At 43.6% G+C, this 16,516-nt stretch overlaps 1 protein-coding gene across 2 annotated transcripts in view; it reads right to left on the bottom strand.

Annotated features, from left to right (window-relative positions):
- Window positions 1-6,136: 6,136 nt before the first annotated feature.
- Window positions 6,137-16,516, bottom strand: part of LOC119184975 (uncharacterized) — a 128,169-nt gene continuing 117,789 nt past the window's right edge. For both annotated transcript variants that reach the window (XM_075887577.1, XM_075887578.1), the window contains exons 21-22: window positions 11,916-12,016; window positions 6,137-6,961 (exon numbers count right to left, since the gene is read on the bottom strand). In XM_075887577.1, coding sequence (XP_075743692.1) covers window positions 6,882-6,961; window positions 11,916-12,016 — 181 coding nt within the window. In that variant the 3' untranslated portion in view covers window positions 6,137-6,881. The remainder of the gene's footprint in view (window positions 6,962-11,915; window positions 12,017-16,516) is intronic.

The following is a 16,516-nucleotide window of genomic DNA, read 5'->3' as shown; positions in this document are numbered from 1 at the left end:
GGCCATTATGCGTCCGCGATTACCCAGGAAATAAGCCGCACATTCTTATAATAAACAAACGTGATGCAACTTATTAGTGTGCACGTTATGCAACTTATTTTCCTTTATGCTATCCCTTTCTACTTGTCTTTCTGTGTGTTCGTGAGGGAAAGAGGAAAGAAAGCAATTGCACTGTGCATCGAATTTCTGTTAGACTGAAAATTGTGGCAGTCAATTCGTGAGGCAATAAGCTCCTTTAATGATGCCATTTGACGATAACTTGGAAAAGTGTTGCAGGGTACCTTTAAGAAGAGATTCTTAATGTTGCTTATACAGAAGGATTTGAAGTTTGTGGGTTTGTTGTACGTATATTTGCGTTTTGCCGAGTATTCTGCCAGTTGAACAGTCAGAAAGGGGCAGCAGGTAAGTTGTCGAATTTGTATTGTGCTGCAAGCCATCAGCTGAACAGGCTTAGTTGATAGCCTGCATAATTTGACAAAGAGAACATGTTGTCCGAGTTTGCCATGCCTAGCCGTTGGCTGTTTTCAAGTGTCCCTGAAGTATGCGAGAAACTTAATAAGCTGAAGAATAGAAGAGCCCCCGTGCTCGCCCTGTAGTTGTACCAATACGGCTGCTGCACTTTGCAGTGCACGTAGACACCTCACACAGGCTTCCTTGGTTTAAGTAATTAAAGAAAAAGCGGTGACGGTGTCAAATCTTACATGCCAACCACATTCACTGACCATCTTCACTTTCACACATGCCACCAGAACAAAATGTCACCTTTGCAGTTCTATAGCTTTTTTTGGGGCTGCATGTAACATCTGTCCTCAATAATGAAAAAAATGTAGTCAAGATATGCTTTGAGTTAACTTCATGTGACGCGTGCACGGAAATGGAGAAAAATGACGCGCCTAGGATACCTTGTTGGATCTTTTAGAAGCATATTTGGTGAATTGATGCTATTTTTTGACAAAAAGTATTACAATTTATGATATTATGTCACATTAAAACTACTACGTAGCATAAATTAAATGAAACATAGTAAGCTGACATACATAAATCGATGTACAGTAAAACCCCGTCAATTCGAAGGCACTGGGGCCGCAAGAAAGCTTAGAATTAAGCGTATTCTCGAATTAACAGAACATAGAAAAAGTGGGATGCAAGGAACAACTATTCAAACTAATCAGCGCTCGTCGTTTGCTGTGCTGGCTAGCTTGCGGCTCCAAAGGTCATGTTTTTCAGCGATACCTTGGCTTTATTTTGCCGCGACATAGAGGAACGGTGGGCCTTGCTGCTGCCACCGGAAAAGAAAAAAAAAAAAAAAACGCTGTCGTGATCGACTGAAATGTGCACCTGCAGAAAACAAGACATCTTCACTGCAACACAGTAGTGACACGCGGGCAGCATGTCGCCGCCTCGCTGCATCAGCACGTCATGATGCGACCATCCGCACATTATTTCTATTATAATAATAAATTTAATAATGGCCAGTATGACAAAGCTCACAATGTGTTTTGGTTGGAAAGAAATGATCTTTGAAACTTTCAAATTTCGTTTTCGAAGCAAGTGTTGCTGGCAAGAACTCCGCCAGCAGGGCAAAGACGCGAATTGCTGTAGCAATCGGCAATCGGAAGTTCGCATACATCGCGATTTCCACTAAACTGTTATTCATTAATTTATTTACAATCGCAGAAAAAATAGGTAAACCATGACCCGCTGACGCTGCGAGAAACACGCAATAAGCTGCCCGCGTGTCACTGCTGTGTTGCAGTGAAGCACAACTCGTTTTCCGCACGTGCACGCTTTGGCTGATCACGAGACTCGTTTTTTTTTTCTTTTTTTTTGCGATAGAAGCAGCGAGACTGGGGTGCTTCAGCAGCCACTCATTGGTATCGATACGTTACATTGCCTTGTGGTAATTAATGGCCGTCGTTTTCGCGGCGAAATCGGGATATGGAAATGGCACATGGTATCCAAAGTTTACTGGTACCGGCCGCCGCTTCAAATTATCCATAACTTTCATTGGAAAATACGGGACCGCAGAAATCCTACGAATAAAGCGGGATTTCTAAATAACAGAGTTCGAATTAACGAAGTTTTACTGCAAATGAGTTGTTAGCAAAGCATATGACTACAATTCTATTTTACTGTGCCACTTTATCAGTCGGAAATGGAAGAAAACCACCATGCATGCCTGTGTGGAACACACAGCTCAGTCGCTGCGAAAGATGGAGTGCCCTTTCTCGAGCCTGTCGCAAACTCTTTAGCAGCGACTACTAAAAGAACAGGTACAAGGTATACCCACTATACGATTCCTTCCGGGAAAAAAAAATGAGAAAAAGCTACCTGCTTAACATTACAAGGCGTTTGTGGGCTTTGTTGATGCTGTTGCTGATAATGGAGAACGGCCGAGACTTGCAATGGGTGGAATGCTTTAAACCAATAACAGCTCGATCCAGAGTTCAGTTTGACCACGCTTACAACACATGCACGCCCCTCTCCCTCTCTCCTCGCAACACCGATGCAGGCAGAGTCTGCTGGCCCACGTTATCTCCCCCAGCTCTCCTACAGGCATCCCTCCCAGCCGCGTTTTCACACCCATCACGCATCCACGTCCCCTCCCCCCTCTCCTTTTCTGCGCTCCACCCTTTCTCGCCTCGCGATGCCAACGCAGGCAGCGTCTGCTAGAGAGTTTGGTTGAAAAAACGAACTGCTCGAGCACAACTGTTCACTGGTCACCCCTTATATATATAGGCACTTCATATTTACCTCCAAGGTAGTGCTGGTGGGATATTTCTCCTGTGCGTTGTAGAACAATAAAAATTTGCAGTGTGCGCGTCGACTAAAAGCGGACTACGGGCCTCTGTGTCCACTCTGAGTCTTCTGTCTCTCACGAGTCATTACCCATTAGCAGCGATTGGCATGTTTTAGTAAGAAACACCGGCCTATCACTGCGTGTTTTGCGCCTCCCCAGGTTTCTCTCCTGCGCAACGCTGCGATGAGCGCCAGCGTCAACGTCGCCGCCAGTGTAAGCATTAGCCCACGTTGCTTCGCATTTACACATGGTTCCTTTTAACGGGAGAAGGGCAATTTTTTGTAACGGAGTTTCAAGCACCAGCATCACTCTCCTGTAGAATACTCAGGTGCCAAGACAAATCCTGGGTTCCATCCTGTTTGATCCTGAATATTTTTTGGAGGGTAGCTCGTGCCTTAGTGCAATTGCTAAAAATTATACTTTAGTGTAATTGCCAAATGCTTTGGCATTGCTATTGGTGCTTCACCTTTCTGGCAGCAGCATGAATATTTTTGTGCAGCACTCTGAACTCGATAGCAATGACCAATCAAATGGGTACCAACAAAACTTCATGCCCAAGATAGCCTGCAAAATTGATTTCCGTGAACATGCATATATCATCTGCAAAATACCAGCAGTGAATATAACTTGGTATTTTACATTAATTTTGAAGTGTGAAGGTATTGACACCACGTGGTGATCTCCTTACTTTCCTCATGTCGCTACGCTGAAGTCAATAAAACAAGTTACGATGATGTCATAGGCCATTTTTTTTACCGCATTTTTTCCAGCAGTCTAGACTTCTCAGCGGATACTCCCGAGTCCACGGCCATGGTGCACACATCAGAAGTTTCGTGTTTCATGACACTGCTTGTTGAGTTTTCTATTCGAAAGGACATCCAAATGCAGACAATGCAAAAGTGCATCACAGTTTTGTGTGCTGACGTGGTTGAGCGCTGCATGCGCTAGGTGGTGATAGTTGCACCCGGTGGCTTGTTGTGCTTGGAGCTGTCTCTAATCAAAACTGGTCGGCAATGAAGAGCCTGTAATTAATTATCTATTGCATGCTGCAGCAAATGATGTGCCGAATTATGAGCAGTAGGTCCTCGGCAACACATGGCAGCATGTGAGGCCAGAATTTTTGTGCCAGTACTTTTTTATTAGCTAAGGCATAAACCAAATTTCCTCTCATTAAGCTGTAATACATTGTTTAAAACAAGTGTATTGCTCCACATGTTAATTAGATGAAGCTCAAGAAGCAGTTGGCTGGCACTGATCATAATCACCGATTCTCAAGCTCAGTTCGATCATCAACCAGCGTGCTGAATGAGCTCTCTTAATACATACATGCAAATGTTTTTCAATCTCGCATGTATTTTTTGTATGTACATACACATGCACAAACAAATGTTGGTTGAAGGCTTGCAAGAGGCTCTGATGATGAGGTCAGCACCACATTTTAGAGGAATCCTTGTCTGAAATCGTGCAACTGGATAGCACCTCAATGTTCTTGCAGTGTCTTTGTATATAAAATTGGGCAGCACTGCAAGCATTATTTCAACAGCAACGAGGGAACATGGGAATCCCAACACTGAAGCTATGACAGACCCTATATGCACCAGTCAGACTACATAAGGCACGAAGAACTGTCCCATTTCACTAGCGAGGCAAAAGATCAGACAGAGACGAAGTTTCATGAATCGCAGCTGCCTATACTCCAAACAAGTGTGGTTATCACAGTGGAAATATGAGGCCCTACGTAAAAAAAACCAGAGAGTACTGTTGACGGGAAGAGGTCTTGCGAAAATGGGAACAGGAAAACGGGAAGATGTCTTGTGTGAGTGTGTTAGCTAGTGTGCTGCTATTTGCAATAGTAAACAGGGTAAGTACTTTACAAGCTTATCTATAACTTTTGATAATCTTGACTCAGCTCCTACAGAGGAAAGCAATTAAAATTTGCTATTCTCTATTTCAGAAGTTCCTTTCAGCACTTTGGAACCTACAGGGCCCCTCAGCCAATAGAAAGGGCGATTAGCCCTTCCACATGTATTCATCCACGCCTTGTCGTCTGCTCTTCATCTTCACGGCATCTGCTCACCAAATTGTCTATACACACTCATTGCAGATATGGCTGTTTCATCAACTTAAAACTACAGTGAAACTGAAACAAGCAACCACACTAGGAACTAGGAAGCGTGGACGTGTTGCTCTGCTAAATATCGGTAGACGTTCATGCTGGCGGATCACTTCACTTTGTGGCCGTTTCTCTCAGACGCTGTTCATGGCTTTCGTATGACTGCTTCTCCGTCGACGCGTTCATTCGTGTCTCCTGCTGCAATGCTTTTTTTTTTGGTTTTTGTTTCCACTGAAAGAGGATCTGACACGCCCGAAACGCTGTGCCAGGTTGCATGTCAGTTGGAGATGCAGCTTTCCTAGTCTTGTGACAAAGCCCAAGCACTGCCTCAGCACGTTAGGCTTAGCGGATGCGACTAAGCAAGCAGCATATTTCACTTATGACAAAACGTACCTGATGCTTTATCATTAGAGTAAAATGAAACAAATTGATGGCTGCTTTCACCATTTATTGCTGTCAGCGCAGTGAGCAAGCAGCAAGAGCAAGATCGGACCAAAGCGATCGGTCGCTTCTGCATAGGTGCTGCTATGCTGATTTCTAAACCATGTTGATTACTGCCATGTTGATTTCTACTTGTGCCAGTTAGCAGCGGTAACCGACACAAATAATTTAATCTGTATGAAATAAATGCAAAGAATAAACATAGAACGGATTGAAGTGGCATAACACACACCAAACGAACGCCAATTTCAGTCAACCTTGTCAATTTTAAGGCACTTACTATATGTGGGACTAGGTTTTGCCGTGCAAGCGTGAGACTTTTTTGCACACCATAGCTTTGGTAGTGCTGAACCACAGTGGTGAAACAGTGCATAGAAAGGATACCCCTCTCAAACCAAGATAAGTATGTTAACTAATGGAAGTCTGTAGGTACAGGCTGGGTAGCATGCTAAGAGCCCTAGAAAGCTTTCTGGCACAAGACAGCCTGAAAACAGCTCTGCAAGAGTCGACTCCTTTGCAAGTGATTAAATAAAGATCGTCATATAGGACAAAATATTTATTAATTTCTCAATCTCCACTAGCAAACAGCACAAACTCTATCTCCTGTACAACCATCTTGAAGATATACACGAGACTATCCGGGTAAGAGCACGAACAGGTAGAAGCATGTTAGTGCAAAAACCCAATATAATGTAGATGCACAGTATAATGCACAATAAAGAAATCCTACCACATTAAACATAGTCCTCTAATTAAAAGAGAAAAAAAAGCCCTTCAAATGGTTCGTTTTCAAACAAGTTTATTAAGAAATTGAAACAGTTCCAACAAAGTGACTGAATTCTTTTTACCTTTGTGCAAGAAATGATGGCCTGGTTTCTTCTATAGTAACCATGCATCAGCGAGCCAAGTAATAAAAGACTTCATTATATCTACTCGCATTTCTTATTTACAAATGCACAAGGCAACAAGTGTTCCTTAAAATCCGACTTAGAATTCTTCTTGTCATCTTGAAACATTTGACTGTGGTTGTGGTACATGGAGATAAAACTGGTCAAGTTGCAGACTGTGGCATGCATCCACTTGGGTTGTCTTAGAGCGCACGTATAGGTTACGCCGCAAGGCCACTCTGGTGGTTGAAAACACCTTGCAATGGGCTTTGTGCTGCAGCATGGTTTTACCATAAAGATTAGAAAGCGAGGGGATCCCTCACACTACCACAACATGTTGGAAATAAATAAAAAAAGCCTTCACACGAATCTCCAGCACGCACTTCGTCAGCAACTTCGTGGCAGTTGACACAGCTTGCACCTTTCATGCTTCAAAAGGTTTGTCGCCAATCATGCCAGTGTTAACACCTTGAAGCCAGATGACTTGGTGGCAGCTGCAGGTGTGTGCAGTCGTCTAAAGCATTTGATAAAATGCTGAATTTAATTGAGGTTGTTGGAGTTTAAATGCTAAAACCAATTAAAATGATGCATGCTAAAGCAGGGTGAGCGATACTGCACCCTTTGTTAAGGACAACAAGAATTACAGTGGTGAGCCGAGGTTCTCCAGGTCATCGAGGATGAACTTCATCGGTGGAATGTACTCCATGTCATCCAGCGTATCTGTAGGTATGGGCAAAAAGAAGTGGCACCTTGTAACAACAAGAGTATATACAGTATAGACCACTTATAATGTAACCGCTTATAGTGCAGGGCCGGTTACAATGCAGTCTTTTTTTACTCTTGTTTACTTTGGCATGAAACCCCATGTATACACATACTGCTTATTGTACAGTCCTCCAAGATGAAAGACCGGCTATAATGCAATTGCCAGAAAATCTTGGTGAAACATGCGGTAGCAAGTGCACGTTTGAAAGGAGGTGCGGTGCGCCGGGTGCGTCGCTGGAGAGTGAGCGGAGATGTCATTACAAAGAAGGGGACGCAGAGTGAATGAACGAAGGGTGGAGTAAAAAAAGAAAACAAGAAATTACAGACCATCTCTCCCAAGAGAACCCTGATGGGATGCGAAGCAGCAGCGATGCCCACGTCGTTGACCCGGTTGAAACGGGTGTGGATGCAAGTGCTAGAAGAACGGTTTGAAGCGAAGCTCTGTGTAGCGTTTACTCAAAGAAATGTTTGTTTGAAACGCAAAGACATGGGAGGCGGGTTCGGTTTCATGTAACTTTCAATAAGTGTTTGACAAGACTTCGTAGTCGTTTGAGTCAAGACACGAGTGTATTACCGCAGCAGGCGTGCGTTTCGCCTTGACTACCACGGGTTTGTGATCGGAGAAGTGTACGCTGAAAGGTTCTTGCGGACACGCAACCTCAAAGTGGCGGCTGCGGGCGCTGCGGCGAGCGTGCTGCTGGTGAAGGAGAGAGTTACGTCAGCGCACACGTGCGAGGGAAGCGTGCAAGTATAGCATGACATCAACACGCAGCTGCAGTGTGACCTACTTAACACCACTCCACCTGTGGCAATGAGAACGTGTAGTGGCGCGTTCATACAGACGCATGTACGTAGGGCATCACGCACATAAGTAAAAGAGCAGCTTCGCATCTATAAAGAAAAGACCGTGGCACTCTGCGCGCTAGCTGAGTAGAAGGAGGGCGGTTGTTAGGCGACAGAAAAATCCTTAGCACCGGCACCGACGCGGGTACAGTGTACTAGCTTTGCTGGTGTGGCTCCGGCTGTGCGCGGCTTAACATGGCACATGCGATCTCGTCCTTATCAATCGGGGAAAAGCGTTGTAAATATTGAGCATGCTAAAGATATCGCATTAACTCACTTATTCGTAAATTGAAAAACCTTTACAGCTTTATGACAGGAGCTTTCACCTTTGCTACCAAATCACTATGGGCTTGGTGGGTTTTCGTCGATCTCCCATCCGCGAACGCAAACTCCATATCATGCATCCCGCAAGCTGTTCTTGGTTCAGTGCTAGAGCGCGATCTTTTTGACGCCCGATCTTCATGTCTTGGCCAAACTTGCCACCACAACATACTGAATAAAAGGCTAGACCTAATTAACATTGGTTGCTTTTCGATAGCGGTCGCGTGCTATATAAGTTACGGTTTGGTGCAGAATGAACGAAACTTTTCGAGGTGGCTGTACTTGAAGAGAAGGGAATATCATTAATGAAAACGAGGGCTACACGCCCAGCGCTCGAATGGTGGTTTGCAATTAGATTGAAATGTCTTGACATCGGGTGCGCGTCGTTGAAATCAAGCGATCAATGTCTTTCAGCACCAAAACGTTTGGACATGATTCCACAGTTACTGTGTAATGCGCATAATCGGGGCAGTTTGAGAAGTAGTCAAATTTTCACGGTAGTGCTTTCTTGTGTTAGACCCCTATCTCCCCTTTTTGTGTTCACTTCGTTGGCAAAGTGGTTGTTTGGACGTTAAATTTTTTTTTCAACATTCGGAAATTTAAATGGCTGTAAGCACCATGCATTGCATGCTTCGATTCTCGGACACATGCACTGCATGCTCCACACGGTTCACGCAAGTGCGGCTCTTGAAAGTGTTTTGATTATAGTGCGATACTGCTTATATTTCGGATATTCGGGACTCCATAGATGTTTGCAGACGCAGGAGAAATACATATAGTATATGTATAGACTTACACTAAGTGGTCTATACATATACTATAAGAGTTTCAAACAGAACAAGCGCAATCTACCACAGTAAACGCGAAAATGTTCAGCCTCTGCCACCTCAAAAGGATGCTCACATGTTTTCCTAAATAATATTTTTAAACATTAATTGTAGGTCCATCTGCTCAAAACAACTGAAAGGATACCCCACCCCCGGCACACTGTAAGTGACTCTATATAACAGCTTTGTTATAGCCAGCGTAAATTTCATTTCCGTAAATAATTCTGTGTTTTGCCTAGAGGCCTGATTCATAGGCACTAAACAACTGGGTTTTAGGCACTAAAGACAGGCAGGCAAAATGCTGCTCTAGGCCCACAAAATCGTAAATATATGCACAATAAACTTGAGCAAAATTCAAATTTTGGAAGAAATACGTGTGGTATCTGTGTCTACGACAAGAAAGCAAACAGAAATGTTTTAGCTTATAATGGTACAAAGGCGCCAATAATTTAGCATAGCCATGCAGTTTTTTTTCGGTGGCATTTGCAGAATACAGTGTCTCCTTTCTAGTCCAGCATGGCGAGTCAAGTGTCCGTTGTCGAATAAGCACACTCATGTGCCTCTTTTTGCCAATGCTGAGAAGGGCAACACTGGAGCGAATAGCCAGACCCCTAATAAGCCAGAAAGGTCTTTTTGCCTCTTTTTAACTTGGTATAACAGCACAGGGCCAATTTCTCCTGCGTCTGCAAACATCTTAAAGGGCCCTTCACCCGGTTTGAGAATTTCGAGGAGGCAAAAAGAAATGCATGCACTGGGCGGTTACGATCTCATCTGCCAAAATTTGCAATGGTACGCCCCACAAAAGAAGTGAAATAGCAGACTGAACCCCACTTGACCTTTATCTCATGGGCGTGCGTACTAGCATGGTGGAGGTGACGTATACAACAAGAAATGGTCCTGTGTATGTCGAAGTAGTACACGACACTGCGACAAATATTCGAGGCGATGTGTGTGATTTGTGCAATCTATTGCCTGAATAGAGTATGAAGGTTGACTGAAATATTAAAACATGCAAACAGAATCCATGCGCATTATTTTTTTAACTTTGTATAGAGCGACATGGGAGACTAGGCTGCCTCCTTTTTGTTTGTGTTGGTTTTCTCGTTGTTTCCGCATCATGTCGCAGGCAGCACTCACAACGCTTAGCTTGTTTTTAGTGCATAGTCCCTTCGAGCTGTTTCAGCAGCGCGACGTGATGCATCGTGGTAAAGATAGATGATCTATGCTAGCCTCTCCAAACATGCGCACATAGGAGGATCCATCCCACAGAAACGGGCAGTGCAAGACAGAGAACGGTGAAACGACACATAAGCTCTTGCATACACGACCTGGCATGGGCATGTCATGCGATCGCAACCTTGCCTTCACATGACTTGTTGATGCGTCTGCGTAGTGTGATTTTCTGGCTCCGGTTTGCTCGGATACCAAAGAGGGAAGGAAAAGAATTTGGCTAACGAAGTCTACACTGGGCAAGTGGCAAAGGTGTCAAGCTCACCTCTTTGCATCATGCTTTTACGACTTGTCATAGACCAATTAAAAGTTTAGTGGTACAAAGCTTTTCATTGGGCATGCGGCAACTTCCAGTGTCTAAGTATAATTTCTCATGTGACCTAGTGAAGCGCAGTTGAAGTAAATGACAAACAAAACAAAACCCACGTGGACATTTTTAAAAAAATCTTCACTCTACTTTCCCATGATGACACTCCACAGTGTCACATTCCTTTTTCATTATCCCACAGCTGCAAAGAAGCATCTCCTGTTGCCTATGCATGCGAGCAGTCGCTTGGGAGATGCTGAGCAGACAACGCAACGCAGATGAATACATGTGTAGACGCTAATTGGCCTTCCTATTGGCTAAAAGGCCTTATAGCCTTGCAATACTGAAAGGAACTTATGAGATGGAGTAAAGGTTGCACCCTGTAGAGTTCCTAAAGCTTAATTTTGTCCGGTGACATAAATACTAATCTCCAACTGTACTTGAAAGCAAAATTTGAGGTTAAGTAACGTTTACATAGGCACCGATTTTGAAATATGGCATTTATAGGCACTCATAAGAATTTAGGCACGAACGTCCAAATTAGGTATTTATAGGCACTATAAAAACACTAAAAGCTCTTTTTAACCTCTAATTTATGTGCGTATGTCAAAGTAGCACGATAGGAATGCACGGAACAAAATAGGCATTTGCCTATAATCCAGTCTAGTTATGATGCCGTGACCCGGACTGTAGGCACATGGGAGCAAAACAATGAGATGTATCGATGCTCAGTCATTTGCTGCATAGATACATTGGTCTCTACAAGCAGCGACATAGGTAGTGAGCGAGAAAGCTGAAGGAATTGCCAAAACACTGCAATGTCCTGAGCTGGCAAGTGTGTTTTATAATTTTTTTATGCCACCAGATATGTGCGAAGCCATCACAGGTTTACTATAAAACGCACAGCGGCATATAACTGCTGTTGTCACTGGCTGTTATGTATATACAGACAGCATTGAGCTATTGGCACAGCAAAAAGTCTTTTTAGTGAATACATCAATTATGTACCTTGTGAACGAAGGCTCCTTGGGTGCCGCTATGAACTCCACTCAGCTGTCAATACGTGCGACTCCCCGAAAATGCACTGCCGAGGCTGCGACTTCAGTTTTTGTACTCAATACAACCGTCCAGAAAGAGGGGGAACGCAATGACAAATACTGTTTTCGTACCATATCTTTACAGGCAATGGATGGGGAACCAAAAGTTTTTCATTATTGAAGAAATTTTGTTCCAGCAAGATGCTATTGCAATGCACGTTACATGCCAATTAGACATTCTTCAATGATCATTGCATTCTTTAACAGTCATAACTGAATATAAAGCTATTAGTGGCCATTAGAAGCAGGTTCCCGACCTGCCACACAAGCCAAAATATACGTACCATCTTTGGGAGTCTTTGGAGTCCTTGGGGACCTTGTCTGTGGAACCTCCTGGTTCGCTTCCCTTAGTGGACTGCGTGGTTCAACACCTGCTGGGTGTGAGCTAAAAAAAAAAAAAAAAGTGCACACAGTGCCTCACGCCACTATACTTTTGCCGTCAGACTTGACTTGAATGATGAAGACAGATCTAGCAGAGTTTAAAAATGAGAATGTAACGGAGAAGCATTCCATCAACGAATTGGACTAGTTGTTACAGAGTATTACTGAAGTGGTGAAAATTAAGGGTGTAAAAATATTCAAAAAATATTTGCAATATCGAATATTTTTTAATGTTTGCTATTCGATTCGATTCACACCATAATTTTACGATACGAACAACCCGAACTTCCCCATGACAAATACAATCAACATTCAATTGACAGTGGCCCATTCCGATTTTCAGTATGCTTCACCCCGTCCCACTCTCGTATTGCGGCACAGCTGCCTTTCAGGCTCTGCTACAGTGGCAAATGCATTGACTCAAGAAAATGCCGGTTCCAACATGAAGATGATAGACGTGGCAGAGGTGGAACTCAATTAATGCTGTTTTGGACCGGGAATTCGGGCAGAAAGTACGAAAAATCAGACGGCGAAGATTGTTTGAATCCGAACTTTCAGATATTCTTAATTCTGACATCTATGAAGCAGATTTGAAACTCCGGTCTAGAAGGAAGCACACCATTGACCGCCACGTCAGTCGGGCTTCCAGAGAAGTTGAAAGGGGAGGAGAGGTTGAGAAAATAGCATCTCTGCCTTTCACGTGTACGGTGTTGTTGGTGACACTTTGGATGCACCCAAATCACGTACATAAATACAATTTTACCTCTGCATTGCTACGTTCTTGATAAAACACTTATGAAACAGCACCCCACCAATGCTTCTTCAACCTAACCAAAAGAAAGACTTTCATGGTACTATCTTATAAGGACATGCTTAAATATCCTCGCCAACTTTTTCTCCTCAATTTCACTTCCAAAAATTAGAAAAATATTCAAGAAACATTAGAAAAATATTTGATTTGATTCGCACACTCACTTCAGTGTTTGAATTTGTTTCGCACCTTAAATTTCACAACACGCTATTAAAAATAGCATGAAATGTACAAGATGCCGACAAAGAAGGAAAGTGCTCTGCCTTGTGCACTTGGGCACTTGTGCTCTGCCAGTGCCTCCTCTATTTTTTTCAGTGCCCGGGAGAATGCTTCCTTCAGGCCGTCGAGTGCGCGCTCCGCCTCCGCTCGCCGCTGCCGCATGATGGCGCTGCGCAAATAGGCTACGAGATGCTGGCGCTGAACGGCAGCAGATTAAGAAGCTCGCGAATTCGTTTTTTCATAAAAGTTCATTTGCCGTCATGCTTCTTGAGGACTTTCACGGATGCAGGGAGGATGAAAAGTAACACGGACATTGCGGCACGCTGTTTTCAGCTGGCTCTGTCAGGCTGTGCTACCGGTTGGATATATGCGATCGAGTTTTAAAAGCATTCGCATTTTATTTTTTTTCTTTCAAGCTATCACAACCTCATTATTTGCATGTGTCAGTATATAATACTGCTGTGTATCACTCTGAATATGTGACAGAAAAAATCAGACGGTCTTTTTTTTTTCCTTTTCTCATTAGTTGCCATAAAAAAAAAAACACTCGGCGGTCACCTCACGGATTCACCTGAGACGACTGAAAGGCAAAAACTATGCCCATTTTCTTCCGATTTAATGCACGGAATGTTTTCTACTTCCTTCCGGGATATTTCTGCGCCCAACATGACTTTCTTACTGCCTCAAGAAGTGAAGACAAAGCTAGCTTTCTGCTCCTCAGCTGGTTATGCAGTGCCCTCGTGATCGGCCCATTTCAACTAATCGAAGATGTTATACGACGCTGTCAAGTTAAGTGACCTTCCAATACGTCACAAGCATTTATGATATGTGACGTCATATGATAACGTTTTCATGCAATGATGATTTCTTGCATCACTTGTGTCCACGCAGCTGAAGCAAGAAGATGCTGGATGCCGCCGGCCATCACTTTTTCGCTTTTTATGAGACATTTAAAGCTATCGCCTTTATGCACTGTACAGCTGTAGCTCCATGAAATTGCAGCTTCCGCTGGTGTTTGGGGGGAACGTGCTTGCAGTAAACAATCAGGACAATTGGTCTCCTAACAAATCTTCGTACCACATTCTAATATGTAGCCGTCATTTACAACCTGAATATTTTATAGATTTTAAGTAGTGGTGACTGAAGACTACTCGTCTCGTTTGGCAACAAGGCAATTGGTATCACTAAACCGGAGTGCGCTGCATCCGAACCGTCAACAAAGGAGTCTGTCAGTATTAACGCTGCCTTGCGATCACTGGCGTGCAATGCTAACATAACGCCTCGAATCTGAATGGGAGCCCATGGGCACCACACAGCCATTCGGCTCTACTCTGCTCGCTAGCGAATTAAGAGGCCAGAGCGAAGAAGAAAAAAACAGAGCTGAGCAGCCGGATATTATGGCTACGACAATCCATCCACGAATACACAGTAAGGCTCAAGCAACTGACCACAGGCCCCATTTTTTACGCCTGTCACCTTGGCTCAAGTTGAGAGTCGGCATTAGACTTCAGACTTTAACAGCGCCCGTTCATAGGCCATAATCGCCGAAATCGCACCGCATATGAAGCTGCTCTTGTTTTACTTCATGGTGATTTCATTGTTTAAGCTCTCAAATGGTGAATAACATGTCATAGTTAATCATTTTGTGACACTTGCTTTTTCTCGGTAGCAACACATGTAATGCTTTGCGAAGGGAACGGATCATGACCTATATCCCTGGAAGCAGTCTAGTGGCATTTTGCTCTATTTAGTGCATGAACTCTAGGCTTGCGCGTAATGTGCAACGCCACTAGGCACTCAAGCTTTTAATAGTAGCTCTCAAGCCCGACTTTCAGTTAGTCAAAAAAGCAACTCTCAGGCAAGCGAACGCCACGGTGACAAAACGATGTGCTGCTACACCATATGTTAAAATGACAAAACAATCTTCTGCGGATTACTGGCATCAGCTATCTGGTATCGGCCTAGCAGAAGACGCACGAGCGCCTCGATCAAGTAGTCGCAAACAACACATGCCTTTGAAATGAGCCGAGTGTCCAGAACTACAAATGCTTCACAATTCTCATTTTCAAGTTTTCATTACATTTTAAACAACGCGAACACAGCCGAAAACTGAGCCGTATAGCAGCTTCGCATGCAACCACGGCATTTGTTTGCACGAGAAACAAACGTGGCTGCATCTCTACTCCAGTTGCAGTGCCTGGCGGCGAAACGCCACACTAGCACCGACGGCCGCTTTCCATTGAAATCCGCTCCTTTGCCCGGGCACTGAAAAAATTGAGAAGGGGCTGGCTGTGCTTGAATTGTCTATGTCAACGTAAGCATCCTTCTTAGCCCCTTTCTTTTAGAAGCATAGATTGTTTAGGAAAAGGGCCACTAGGGGGATACAAAAGAGCACAACTGATAACCAAATAAACATATGAGCAAGTAAATTCAGCTGTATTAGTAAATTCGTACTTGTAGTAACAGGGGCAAAAACCATTGCTTCCACTGACAGGAGGCTTCATAATTAAATTGTCTGCACCAGCTTGCCACGAAGGCCGCTGAGCATTTAAAACAAAGCTTTCTTAGGCCACTTCCATCCGCCTCGACATCCATTACATAAAGTGAACGGCCTGGTGCAAGCACAGCATACAAGGACCATGTGAAGTAAAAATTCCAGGGACTGTTGCACACAGTTTTTGAAAAAGTGGGCTTTCTTGTGAAGAAACTACGCTGAAATTTCCATTGTCTCATTTGTACCGAAGAAAACAGGTGAAAGCAAAAAGCAATCATTAAATCTTGCCTCACACAACTAAGCTCGTTCTAATGCCTTCCAAGTTTTCCCTATTTCATCAGTCCAACTAGTCCTTTCACTTTCTTAAATGTGCCCTAGTTCTTTTGGCAACATGTCATGGCTAACAAATATCGCCTATCTGTTCGGCACATTGCATTGTTGGTACACCAAATTTTTAAGTGTACATTTATTTCTGCGCACATTCTAAGAAAATCAGAAAGAGCCTAAAGGCCGTTATGCCTTGCCATTAGAAAAAAAAATAAATGCATTGCTGTCGAAAAAAAAAGGGGGGGGGACATGGCAAAACAATTCGTCAAACAGAACAGTCCAGAGCTGAGCTAGTTGGTGCATATTCACGTTAAGAGACTGGATGTGCAAACACAGACACAAAAGGGAAGCCGAGGCACCACAAACAGTTGTTAGCGTTTGTGACGTTGAGCTCTCTTGTGTCCATGTTTGCATGCACTTTCAATAAACAAATCGGCAACTGTGTCGTGACATCTACAAGACCAATGAGAGATGCGGAAAATGTACGAACACATACGAAAAATTCCAATGTGAAGATGAGTAACGCAGGACACTTTTTGCAACATGCACCCACAAAACTAAATTGTCTTGAATATTCGATATGGTGAGGCCATATTCGATATCGGTGTATACATATAGATTTCATGCGACTGGACAAAAACTACTTGGCTACT

This window comes from Rhipicephalus microplus, chromosome 1 (genome assembly GCF_043290135.1).
Source record: "Rhipicephalus microplus isolate Deutch F79 chromosome 1, USDA_Rmic, whole genome shotgun sequence".
Lineage (NCBI taxonomy): Eukaryota > Metazoa > Arthropoda > Arachnida > Ixodida > Ixodidae > Rhipicephalus > Rhipicephalus microplus.
The sequence above is the reverse complement of the archived record's forward strand: the minus strand, read 5'-3'. Positions and strand labels throughout refer to the sequence as shown.